Below are 12619 nucleotides of genomic sequence, written 5' to 3' on the forward strand. Positions count from 1 at the left end.
CCCGTGTCCCCTGCATCGGCAGGCGGACTCTCAACCACTGCACCACCAGGGAAGCCCTACTTCATGATTTTTACTTCACAGTTGCACTTAAGTGGCACGGTGTGTGTGTGTGTGTGTGTGTGTGTGTGCACAGGCACATCCGTGTGATTATTCCCCGTCCATATAGATATACATGATGGTGTGTGTGTCACTGTCTTTCTCATCTTGGATACACACAGAACCCATCCACAGGTTATGCCTGTGAAGTTTGGCAGGAGCCTCCAGAAAACACTCAACATGAGAAATAGATGAGTATGTCTGTTTTGCTTATTCAGTTTAAAACATGAATCGCTAACCCAGTGTGGTCAGGAGAGTCTGCTATTTCTGACTTAGGTGGGGAGCAAGGAGGGGAGGGAAGACAAGATGAACCAGACATCACCCTTGTGTCCTGGGGGTTTTCATCTAACAGGGACAAGAGTGGGTACCACCGTGTGATAAAGTCTATGAGAGAGAAAGCCTTATGTGTGCCGATTAGAGCCCAGCTTTAGCAGATTCCTTTGTGAGCAGCAGGAAGGGCCCAGGAATAAGCAGGTTAGTGGTGGCTGAGGGTGGACCGCTAGAGCTCCAGTGAGAGGGAGTGAGAACCTGTTACCCATGCAGATGGAAGAGAAGGGCCAAGGACAGTCATGGAGACAGCGGGGACCTTGGGGAGGGTGGCTAGATTCTCTGCCTTATGGGATATTCCCGTACTTTTTGCTCAGCACAGTGTGAGTATACCCATATTTAAAACTTCCGTTTTCTGGGCTTCCCTGGCGGCGCAGTGGCTGAGAGTCCGCCTGCCGATGCAGGGGACGCGGGTTCGTGCCCCAGTCCGGGAAGATCCCACATGCCGCGGACCGGCTGGGCCCGTGAGCCATGGCCGCTGAGCCTGCGCGTCCGGAGCCTGTGCTCCGCAACGGGAGAGGCCACAACAGTGAGAGGCCCGCGTACCGCAAAAAAAAGAAAAAGAAAAATTTCCGTTTTCTCCATGTAAGAAAATCAGCATCTTAGGTAATGAAATGGTGCATGTTTGAAAAAAGACGAGGCTATGATTGATTTAGACCATTTTTTCACTAAGTCTGCTCACCCCGCAGCGCTGGGATGCTGTTTGTGTTTGCTGATTGATACCAAATGGGGCTTCTCTCACCCTCAGTGTTCTGGGCAGGGCTGCACTCTCTCATGTGCCCTTTGCTAGAAGCTGCAGAGGGAGCCTGGGGAGGGGTGGAAGGGGGTGCAGGGAGTGGGTGAGTGGAAGCAGAGGGTAGCATGGCCACTTTCAACACTCTGCCCTTGGCCAACTCCAGACCAGTAGCGAAGGACAGAGGGGTAGCCTTTGGCCCGGGAGCTGCTGGCATATCTAGCGGGGGCTTGGAATGACATCTCTGGTTCTACAGCAGAAAAGGTGAAGAGCACAGGCCTTGAAATTATAGAATCCAGGGTACAGATCCCACCTTTACTGCCTGGAGGTGCATTTAAAATGGGGATAAAATCCATGTCTTAGGGTTGTAATGAGGATTGAATGAGCTAATATAGGTAAAAGGCGTTAGCATCATGCCTGTAACATAGTAAAACCTTCATTCTAACAGAGATCGTAACAATTTGCATTATTGAGTATTATAGTCACTAAAAATCCTACTATTAAAGAAAAAGTCTTCAGAAATTGCTGACATTATAGTGCTAAGTGGAGAAAAAAAAAAAACAGTTTACGGAATGATTCCAATTATACACACAGCTATTCTTACATGTGTTTCTGGGTAAGATGGTAATCTGAGTACAAGTGTTTAATCGGCCCCCATCCCCAGGATATATTGGAGAATATTTTCAAGAAAACATAAAAATAAGGGAAATCTGGTATTCGTGCGTGAAGCTAGGCTGGTCTCATCAATATGCCAGAAATTTTGTGCCATTGTGCTGATGTGTGCAGATGGGGTTGTGTTGGAGGATGTGTGACATTCCACTCGTGGGAAAAGAAGAGCTGGGCCAGGAAATAATGGGGGAAACCCTGACAAAACCTCCCAGATCCCTCCCCCAGAGTGAGAACAAGCGACACAGCAGAAACTAGATCTTGAATGGAAAGAGTACACTCAACAATTCCATGTCCAGAGAAGTTGTCATTAATATGTGAGGAAAACAGAAAGACATTCTCTGATTTCAAGGGCCCCGACAGAATTCAGTTCTTATTCCTACTGAGGTAAGCTGACTGCTGGAGAACTGATCAGTGAGGAATGCGAGAAAGGAAAAGTTACGGTACCACAGGACCACTGGTCAGCAGAAAAAGCGGTTAAACATTATAGTATCTGAATTATTGTTAGTATGATGACACAGCTTAACATAAACATGAAAATTAATGTCTTAAAGGGACAGATCATAGAAAATCTAATAATAGGAATATTAGCTGAAGAGGATGAACCATCAACAAAAATGCAGAAGTACAGAGAATGAGGTGGGGAAATTAAGGGTAAGCAACAGTTTTTTTTATAGGTGGAGGGGCTCCATAGACTCAAACAATTAGGAAAAATAAAATACTTTTATAGAAAGCCAGAGGGACTATTTTATTTTATTTTATTTTATTTTTTAAAAATCATTTATTTATTTTATTTTTGCTGTGTTGGGTCTTCGTTTCTGTGCGAGGGCTTTCTCTAGTTACGGCGAGCAGGGGCCACTCTTCATCGCGGTGCGCGGGCCTCTCACTATCGCGGCCTCTCCTATTGTGGAGCACAGGCTCCAGACGCGCAGGCTCAGTTGTTGTGGCTCACGGGCCTAGTTGCTCCGCGGCATGTGGGATCCTCCCAGACCAGGGCTCAAACCCGTGTCCCCTGCATTAGCAGGCAGATTCTCAACCACTGCGCCACCAGGGAAGCCCAGAGGGACTATTTTAAATTAAAATAGGATGTGCATCTTCCTAATCACTAGAGAAAAACGTATACATTAAAAACCTATTAGACATACCAGGAACATGTGGAAGGATAAATTTATAGTAGCAATTATGTATAAAAGATGTTAAATAATACGATCAAAAAGATACATTAAATAATACATTGAAAGCATTTCCCGTGGAACACAGACAAGACTAATACGAATTCACAAAAAACTTAATAAATTTCAAAAGGCAGATATTCTGCAGGCCACCTTTTTGAATCCAGTGCAATTAATTAGAATAAATAATTAAGAGTTGAATACTCAGTCACCTAGAAATTTTAGGATATTCTCTTTGGAACTAAAGGAAGACAAAATTAGAAACAGGACTATTCAGAATGTTGTAACAGAGCTGGTGCGGGGTGAGGGACTGTGTGGAGAGTCGTAAATAGGAGAGTAGAAATTTTAAACAAATACTGTATTAGATTCTATGCTAAAACATTTAAAATCTTAATGAAATGCATGATTTCTTGATGGCTCATGGCTATTCAGTGTGAGTAGCATGACTACTACTGGGGTAGCAGTTGGGGTATCTTGAATGGGAGGAGTCTATGGGTCCTCCAGGTGGACATTTCCAGCCAATACTTGGATAAATAAGGCTGAATCTTGGGCAAGCTATCTGAACTGGAAGTAAAGATTTGTCATAGCATGTAGCCTGACATGGGAATCCTGGGGGCACTAATGAGGTTGCTGAGGAAGAATTTATAGGCAGGCAGAAGACTGCCTTGGCAACAAGAAGCATCAGACGGACAGAGGAAGAGCAGTCCTCAAAGTAGGTTGAGATTGACTGAAGTGGAGCGGCAGGGGTGAAACAGGGCAGTGTGCATTCAGGAAAGCCAATGAGTGTTAAGTATTTCCAGCAGGACAGCTTTTCCAGGGTTCTTTCAAACTTTAAGTCAAGAGATAATATCCATGCAATATAAGTTTTAGAGCGCATAGGATAAAATATAGAAAGCTTCTGAATCTATTTTTTCAAAGCTGGTATAAAATAAAACTTCAGAAGCCAACAACACCATGCACACTGTCCCAGTTATTAACATGGGCACACAAATCCCCGGCAACAATAATAGTAACAGACGCTTGTTGAGGGCTTAAAATGTGCCAGGCACTATTCTCAGTAATGTAATTGATTTCATCCTCCCACCAGCAATCATAAGAAAACAGTAACAAATTGTATTCAGAAGTATACTAAGCAAATTATATACCACATCCATGAGTCAAGGATTAATTGTGAAATATTGAGAAATCTACTCTAAAATACAATTTAAATTGGTCCAGGGAGAAAATTCATATGACTGTAATTCCCTAAAATTCTAAGAAGTCCTGATAAAAGCCCTTATCAAAACATGGTAACTAGGGCTTCCCTGGTGGCGCAGTGGTTGAGAGTCCGCCTGCCAATGCAGGGGACACGGGTTCGTGCCCCGGTCCGCGAAGATCCCACATGCCGCGGAGCGGCTGGGCCCGTGAGCCATGGCCGCTGAGCCTGCGCGTCCGGAGCCTGTGCTCCGCAACAGGAGAGGCAGAAGCCACAACGGTGAGAGGCCTGAGTACCGCAAAAAAAAAAAAAAAAAAAAAAAAAAAAAAAAAAAACATGATAACTAATATCTATCTCAAATAGCCAACATCACATTTGGTGCTGAAGTGTTAGTGTCCTTTAAGGAAAAACAGCAAGAATATCCACTATCATCCTCTTTTCAGACACTTTTTGGGAAGTTTTAGCCAATACGAGAACGGGATTCAGAGAACTAAACGGAATTAATATACTTATCAAAAGGAGACAAAATGATCATCACATATAGATGCTCTGAATGTACAAACCTAAGAATGAACAGAACAAATAAGTACATCTGTCAGGGGTTTGGTTACAAACTAAGAGACAACTACTATTGGTTAAGATCTTTTACCTGCAAAGAACTGTGCTGGGGGCATGCTACACATTGTTTCGTTTAATTATGACAGCAAACCCACGAGATGGATTTTAAACAGAAGTTCACAGAAGTTAATGGCGGAGCTGGAATTTAAACCCAAGATCTACTTGACTCTAAAGCTGATTCTCTTAATGACTATAGTATATACTACCACACACTCCCCTCACACACACTGCCTGTGCAGACACATAACAACCAAAGTGTTTCTAGGTGCTAGTAAAACTCTTAGAAAATATGATGAGGGAGTAATCATATTCACAATAAAATCAACAAAAAGTGAAATACATAGCAAAAAATGAAAACCAAAAATCTTATTACCTGTATGATGAACAGTACACATTTTACTGGTGGACCTAAAGAATTCGTATATGTATATGCAACACCCCCCCCACCCCGTGTGTGTGTGTGTGTGTGTGTGTGTGTGAATATGTGAATGTGTACTTGCCAGATCTTGGAGTTGGGATGGTCTTTCTACCTGTAATACCTAAGGACAAATTTGGACATAATGTTGTAACGTGGTGACAGAGTGTTAAAAGTATTAATATGTAAAGTGTTTTTACAAGTAAAAAAAAAAAAAAAAAGCCTAATTCTCAATAGAAAAGAGTGCAGAAAGTATTATAAGCAGTTCATAAAAGAAAAAATTAAAATGATCAGCAAGTAGAAGAAACAAATGTCAGCCTCACTGATGAATAAAGAAATGTAAGTTAAAATGACCACATGCCTTGCTGGAGGGAGTACAAATTTATATGTTCTTCTGAGGAGTGGTTTGACAGTATGTGTGAAAGGCCTTAAATATAAATCATAATTTTTTCTCTGGTAATTCTAATTCTTAGAATTTTCCAATTAAAAGAATTAAAGTTATGCACAAAGGATAATTTTTGCTCTGATTTTTATAATAGTGAGAAATTAGGACCACATTAAATGCCAAACATTAGGAAGCCATTTAAATAAATTATAGACCATGTCATGGAAAAATATGCAGGCATTTTAAATAATGTTATAAAAGAATATTTAATAACCTGGGGGAAAATTTGATATATTTTTAAATGGATAAAAAGTAGGTTATGGAATGGTGTGAATAGTACGCTCTGAATAATTTTAAGTATGTGTGTGTGTTTAAATCTTGGAGGATATAAGCAAAAATGTCAACCCAGATCATCTCTAAAATGGTGAGATTATGGATGATTTTATTTTTGCTTCTATATTTTAAATTTTTAATAATTTCTTTAAATAAAAGGTGTTGCTTTGAGAGTTCAAATAAAAGAAACAAATATTTACAAAACATATATGCAAAAAGTAAGATTGGGCTTCCCTGGTGGTGCAGTGGTTGAGAGTCCGCCTGCCGATGCAGGGGACACGGGTTCGTGCCCCGGTCCGGGAAGATCCCACATGCCGCGGAGCGGCTGGGCCCGTGAGCCATGGCCGCTGAGCCTGCGCGTCCGGAGCCTGTGCTCCCCAACGGGAGAGGCCACAACAGTGAGAGGCCCGCGTACGGCAAAAAAAAAAAAAAAAAAAAAAGGAAATACACTCTCATGTGTTTACTGCTGCCTAATGGGAGTGCAGGTGATTATTATTTTACCCTTTATATCTTTTTTCTTTACTTTGATCGTGTATTAATTTTAAAACCATAAAATATAAGCAACAAAATTTTAAAAAGTAAAGGAGAGGAAAGAAGGACAAAGGATAAAGGAATCAACCCCCAAAACTCTTTAGCACAGTAGAAATGCCAAAATAGGTCCTTCATTCATTCATTCCCTCACTCATTCATTTTACAATTGCTGACACTAAGTGCCTGTTATGTGCCAGGCTCTGTCTCCAACAATGAGAACACAGTGGCAAAACAAAATAAGTGTGAATTCTGCTCCTATGGAACTTGGCGGTATCTGGTGAAGCCTGACATGAAGTGAACGTATGTGTAACAAAACATAATTGAAAATTCTGAAAGTCTATTATGCGTAAGAAGAGGGTTTTATGAGAATAAACTCACAGAAGGTTTATATATGTATGAACGTAAATATTTAAGAGCATAATTAAGAAAAAGTGATGTTTAGGAGAAGAATTACTAGATGATGAAGGTATACTGGGGAAGGAGGCAAAGAGGGAAGAAGGGAAAAAGCATGTCAAGGTACTTTATCGTCTTCCTAAGAAACTGGGATGGGATATGGTTGATTTTGTAATGTTTCTGATTATTTGTGAGTGAGCAGAGAATGATAAGTGTGTGTACTTAAGGCAGAAGTGATAAAATAATTATAATAATCCTGAAATTTGGAGACCTTTCTATTACCCGTGGCAGACTTATTAGAAGCTTTGCTTTATGGCCAGTTTATATACTCAAAAAGAAGACTTTTGTTTTTCAGCATTAAATGAACCCACCATAGACTATGGCTTTCAGAGACTGCAGAAAGTCATCCCAAGGCATCCTGGAGATCCTGAGAGATTAGCTAAGGTAAAATGCTTTGGAAAATGACACGTGAAAACCTTCTTGGAGAATTTCAGCAAACTTAGATAAATCTAGCGACTTAAGTCTCTTTAAAATTAAATTAGGCATTGAAATTTGGCTAAGCTGGAGATACAAGATGCGCATGAAATATCTACTAACTGTGAAATATGTTATGGTCAGTCTCGGAGGAAATATGAAATCTGAAAAGTTGGGCCTATGAAACAAACACACTACAATTATTCAGCTTATAAAACATTGCCAACTTTATGAAAATAAATAATTATATAATTGCTTAAAAGTGTAAGTCCCCATTCCTTTGTATTTAAACGTAATTTTGTTTACCCGTAATTACAGGGACATAGTAATCCACAATCAAGTATTCACTGAAGGCCTAGTACGGACACAGATATTTAAGGAAGTGAAAAACACATCCATATATAATTTCTATGAAATGTATCCGTTTCAAATGAACTTGCTCACAAAAATTATATAGTGAATCTGGCCCATTATTTTAGCTTTCTTTATTTAAAAATACGTCGGGGCTTCCCTGGTGGCGCAGTGGTTGAGAGTCCGCCTGCCGATGCAGGGGACACGGGTTCGTGCCCCGGTCCGGGAAGATCCCACATGCCGCGGAGCGGCTGGGCCCGTGAGCCATGGCCGCTGAGCCTGCGCGTCCGGAGCCTGTGCCCCGCAATGGGAGAGGCCACAACAGTGAGAGGCCCGCGGACCGCAAAAAAAAAAAAAAAAAAAAGTCAATTTATTAGGTATTAATTAATGAGAAATTATGGAATTTTAACATTTTAATTTACATTTTAAGCACATACATTATAAAATGCCATGTTCTCTTTTCTGTAGTGTGAGTGAAATTCAAGCACCGCAGTTGCTTCTGCGTCGCACCTTTATTTTCCTCTTGGAAAAATCCCCAGCCCCACCATTAAATTAGATGATATCTGGAAAGTAGGTTAATAGCAATTGAAAAGGCTGTTAAAAACAGAAGGTGGAGAAGACAAAATGAGAGGAAAGGGATTACTGATTACTAATTCTCTCTGGTTAAAGTGAACAGGGGGAAATATTACTGAAAGAATTCATCTTTATTAGAGTAAAATTTTGCAGAAGGCATTGCCAAGATAATTTCAGTACTCTGGACAACTCCTTGGCAAGCAGCTAAACTCAGGTCAATCAATCATTTTGAGACTATTTGGTTAATTAGAATACCAGATTTTTTTAATGGAATGGTCTGTGAGTAGTTTTCAATGGAACTCCCATGACGTTCTTAATTTTAGCCAACTTTACCCTTGATTTGGTTGTGTTTTGTTTTGGTAGCCAAGCTATTTATGGAGCCCTTTTATCGAGAAGTATTTCACATAGATATGCATTTATAGGGGGATTCATACGTGTGGTCCTATTCTACCTGTCAAACCAAATATAGGACCTCTTGGCTAGTTACTTACACTTTAGGGGGATGCCTGGACTTCCGATTTTTATATGTAATTTTCCTTTGTGTTGGCCATTTTGGGTTTTACCTTTGCTTATATCCCACACTTTCTTTTCTTTTTCTAGGAAATGCTGTTGAAAAGAGCTGCAGATCTGGTGGAGGCGCTCTATGGGACACCACACAATAACCAGGTTAGGTGCTCGCATTTTGCACTCTCTTGAGTTTAACTCTTAATTGCTCGATAAAAACATTCACCCCAACCTGCCACTTTGTAGGACATCATCTTGAAGCGTGCCGCAGACATTGCTGAAGCCCTGTACAGTGTCCCCAGGAATCCCAGCCAGATCCCAGCTCTCTCCAGCTCTCCAGCTCACAGTGGCATGATGGGCATCAATTCTTATGGCAGCCAGCTTGGGGTCAGCATCTCAGAGTCAACACAGGGAAATAATCAAGGTACTACCTTTCTCAGAGTCAAAAGGCAAACATCTTATACATTTAAAAGGCTGGTTCTGCTGGAGTGGAAGGAGTTACAGCTTGATTCTTATGCCATCAAAAGAGTGTGTCCCAGGGCTTCCCTGGTGGCGCAGTGGTTGAGAGTCATGCAGGGGACGCGGGTTCGTGCCCCGGTCCGGGAAGATCCCACATGCCGCGGAGCGGCTGGGCCCGTGAGCCATGGCCGCTGAGCCTGCGCGTCCGGAGCCTGTGCTCCGCAACGGGAGAGGCCACAGCAGTGAGAGGCCCGCGTACCCGCAAAAACAAACAAACAAACAAACAAAAAAGAGTGTGTCCCAGATAAGCAATGCAATCATTGGATTATCTCAACATTAGGTGTATTGTTAGACTTTGAGCTCTTTAGGTACCTGGCAGAATCCTTTAACTGGAAACATTTAAGAATAAGATTAAGTATTGTGAATTTAGAAGAGTTTAGGCTTACTAAAACTAGATTTACAGGTATTATTTGAATAAAATCTACACTTCTGCTATTGTGATCATCAAACTGAATAATGGAAAGAAGCTGAGTTATTGCTATTATTGTTAATTACACCCAAATTCCTAGTGCCAAGGGTGAATGGCTTAGATTTGTTTGGTAACTTCAATTTGTGTATTATCTCATATATATATATATATATATATATATATATATATATATATATATATATATATATATATATATAAATATATACATATATTTATATATATATATATATATATATATATATGCAAATGTATACAAATATATAAATACAGCAACACAGTTAACAGTGCTTTTACATGTAAAGCATATTGAGTAAAGGTTTTTGTCATTCAGGTTGATTTTATTAAGGTGCTAAATTTATCATAAATCATTTTTTAAAAGGAGTAAATGTTTCTGCTGATGTACCTACCCTTGGGATAGTTTTATTTCTAATTCTGTCATCCATTGCAAGGGAATTCCTCAGTCTCATGCTCAGGGTGAGTTCTTCTTACAGAAATATGGGTGGGACATATTATTACCTTTTTTTTTTTTTCCCCCCCTAAATTTGGGTCATTTCTTAAATAGCTTTAGAGACAGTTATCCTATGTGGGTTATTTCAGGATAGATTAGGTGAGGTCTCTGTGCTGGGGTTTCAGAAGTATGGGGAGGACTCATCCCACTCTGGACTGGATCTCCGTGCATTCGATTGCGGATGCTTCCAAGTCTTTGGTCAAAGAACAGCCCATTTATTTATTTATTTAAATTGAATTGTAGTTGATTTACAGTGTTGCATTAATTTCTGCTGTACAGAAAAATGACTCAGTTATACACATATGTACGTTCTTTTTTATATTCTTTTCCATTATGGTTTATCCCAGGAGATTGGATATAGTTCCATGTGCTATACAGTAGGACCTTGTTGTTTATCCATTCTAAATGTAACAGTTTGCGTCTATTATCCCCAAACTCCCAATCCACCCCTTCCCCTACTTCCCCTCCACCTTGGTAACCACGAGTCTGTTCTCTGTGCCTGTGAGTCTCTTTCTGTTTCCCAGATTGGTTCATTTGTGCCATATTTTAGATTCCACATATAAGTGATATCATACGGTATTTGTCTTTCTCTTTCCAACTTACTTCACTTAGTATGATAAGCTCTGGTGTTATCCATGTTGCTGCAAATGGCATTATTTCGAAAGAACAGCCCATTTAGATGAACTTATCAATGCATTTTAAATGAAAATGTTCCCCACCCCACACAGCAGGGCACGGTAACAACTTCAAACTTATATAGCCGTGATCTTCGGAGTGCTAGCGCCTCTTGAAATGTTATCAGGATGCCTTTTCCCCATCACACCCAGAAAAGATGCTATGTTATGTTAAATTTGGGAAACACTAGGTTAGCAAAGTTAAACCGGTTTATTTATTCTCCAGGCCCTTCATATACGAATCTTCAATATGCTACGGTACGCACCATCTGCCAAGCTTTATTTGACCACAGAACGCTTTTCTCAGTGATACCCATCAGTATCTCAGAGGGCTCTAGCGTTACATGAAGTAGGATTTGGGAGATGTCACTGCACACTGCCATTAGTCATTCACTCCTTGGTGTGAGTTGGAGATGTTGACTGCCAATGGGAAAGAGGAGGAAGGGGGGAATTACAGGGATATGGTTTTCTGCGAGATGGGGAAGAGACAGGAAGGTATAAAAAGTTTGAAGACAAACTGCAGACTTTTCCACTACAGCCCACAGTCAACTTGGAATTCTATAGACCGGGGGCCATATGCTGCCATATTTGGTCTGTGCTGTGTGTGTGTGTGTGTGTGTGTGTGTGTGTGTGTGTGTGTGTGTGTGTGTGTGTGTGTGTGTGTACAGGTTCATTTATCTGGGCTTTCTCTCTGTTGTCCAGGATACATCCGCAACACAAGCAGCATCTCTCCGCGGGGCTACTCTTCCAGCTCTACCCCTCAGCAGTCTAACTACAGCACCTCCAGTAACAGTATGAACGGCTACAGCAACGTCCCTATGGCCAACCTGGGTGTCCCAGGATCTCCAGGATTTCTAAACGGCTCCCCCACAGGCTCCCCTTATGGAAGTAAGTGCCCTGTCCATCCCTCCAGCTCTCCCTGTCTCTCTATCCCTGGGTTTTACTCTTCAGCCTTTTGAGGGAGAGTAGCATTCCAGCATCTTACTGACTCACGGAGGGAGTGGTCCTTCCTGCCTTTTGTACTTTTCCTTTAGTGGACTTGGGCTCATCTGGTTACTCAAAGCCTTTCAAGGGAGAGAAAAGGAGTGAAACAATTCCCTTTTTTACAGGGAAACAATAGATGTGGCTTGTGTAGACGAGAGCAAGGAATTAAGATTCCAATTCAGTTAACATTCTGTACACTCTTCATTAGGCACTTTCAGACGTAGTGTTTTATTTGCTCTGCACAAGAATTCTCTGAGGTCAGTGTACGCAAGGAAGTTTCAGTACCCAGCAGTTAACTGACTTGTGCAAGATCAGACAGCTAGAATGGAGGACAAGGATCTGGACACAGAGTTGATGACTCCAGGTTATTCTGTGTAACACACACCATCTCCCTTTTCACTTTGTTACATGGCTCGCCCCTCCCTTATGTACCTCCAGAGAGATGGAACTTGACTGCCGGTGACAGTGTAATATATGGGGACAGAAGCTCTTAGTCCTAACCTGTGGGCTAGCAGCAAGCTAGACGTTCTAGGAAGTTACGAAAACTCGTTCAGGTGGCTTTGGGGGCTAAGCTGGGACCTTGCACCATGAGGCCAGGAGCCTCAGAGAAGATGAGGCTACTTAGGGAATATTTCAGGCTGGGGGAGAAGCCACTGTGGAGAGTCTGAGTGATTGAGTGGAGTGTCCTTGAAATGCTGTACCTTGCTGCAAGGCTCTGCTGCCCAGAGCGGTTCCCTC

The 12619-nt window shown here is 41.4% G+C and overlaps 1 protein-coding gene across 4 annotated transcripts in view; it reads left to right on the forward strand.

Annotated features, from left to right (window-relative positions):
* Positions 1–12619, forward strand: part of EBF2 (EBF transcription factor 2) — a 197407-nt gene that overhangs the window by 170881 nt on the left and 13907 nt on the right. For all 4 annotated transcript variants that reach the window (XM_007466176.1, XM_007466179.1, XM_007466177.1 and 1 more), the window contains 4 exons: positions 7220–7308; positions 8863–8928; positions 9013–9190; positions 11600–11785. In XM_007466176.1, coding sequence (XP_007466238.1) covers positions 7220–7308; positions 8863–8928; positions 9013–9190; positions 11600–11785 — 519 coding nt within the window. The remainder of the gene's footprint in view (positions 1–7219; positions 7309–8862; positions 8929–9012; positions 9191–11599; positions 11786–12619) is intronic.

This window comes from Lipotes vexillifer, unplaced genomic scaffold (genome assembly GCF_000442215.2).
Source record: "Lipotes vexillifer unplaced genomic scaffold, Lipotes_vexillifer_v1.1 scaffold308, whole genome shotgun sequence".
Taxonomy (NCBI): Eukaryota; Metazoa; Chordata; class Mammalia; order Artiodactyla; family Lipotidae; genus Lipotes; species Lipotes vexillifer.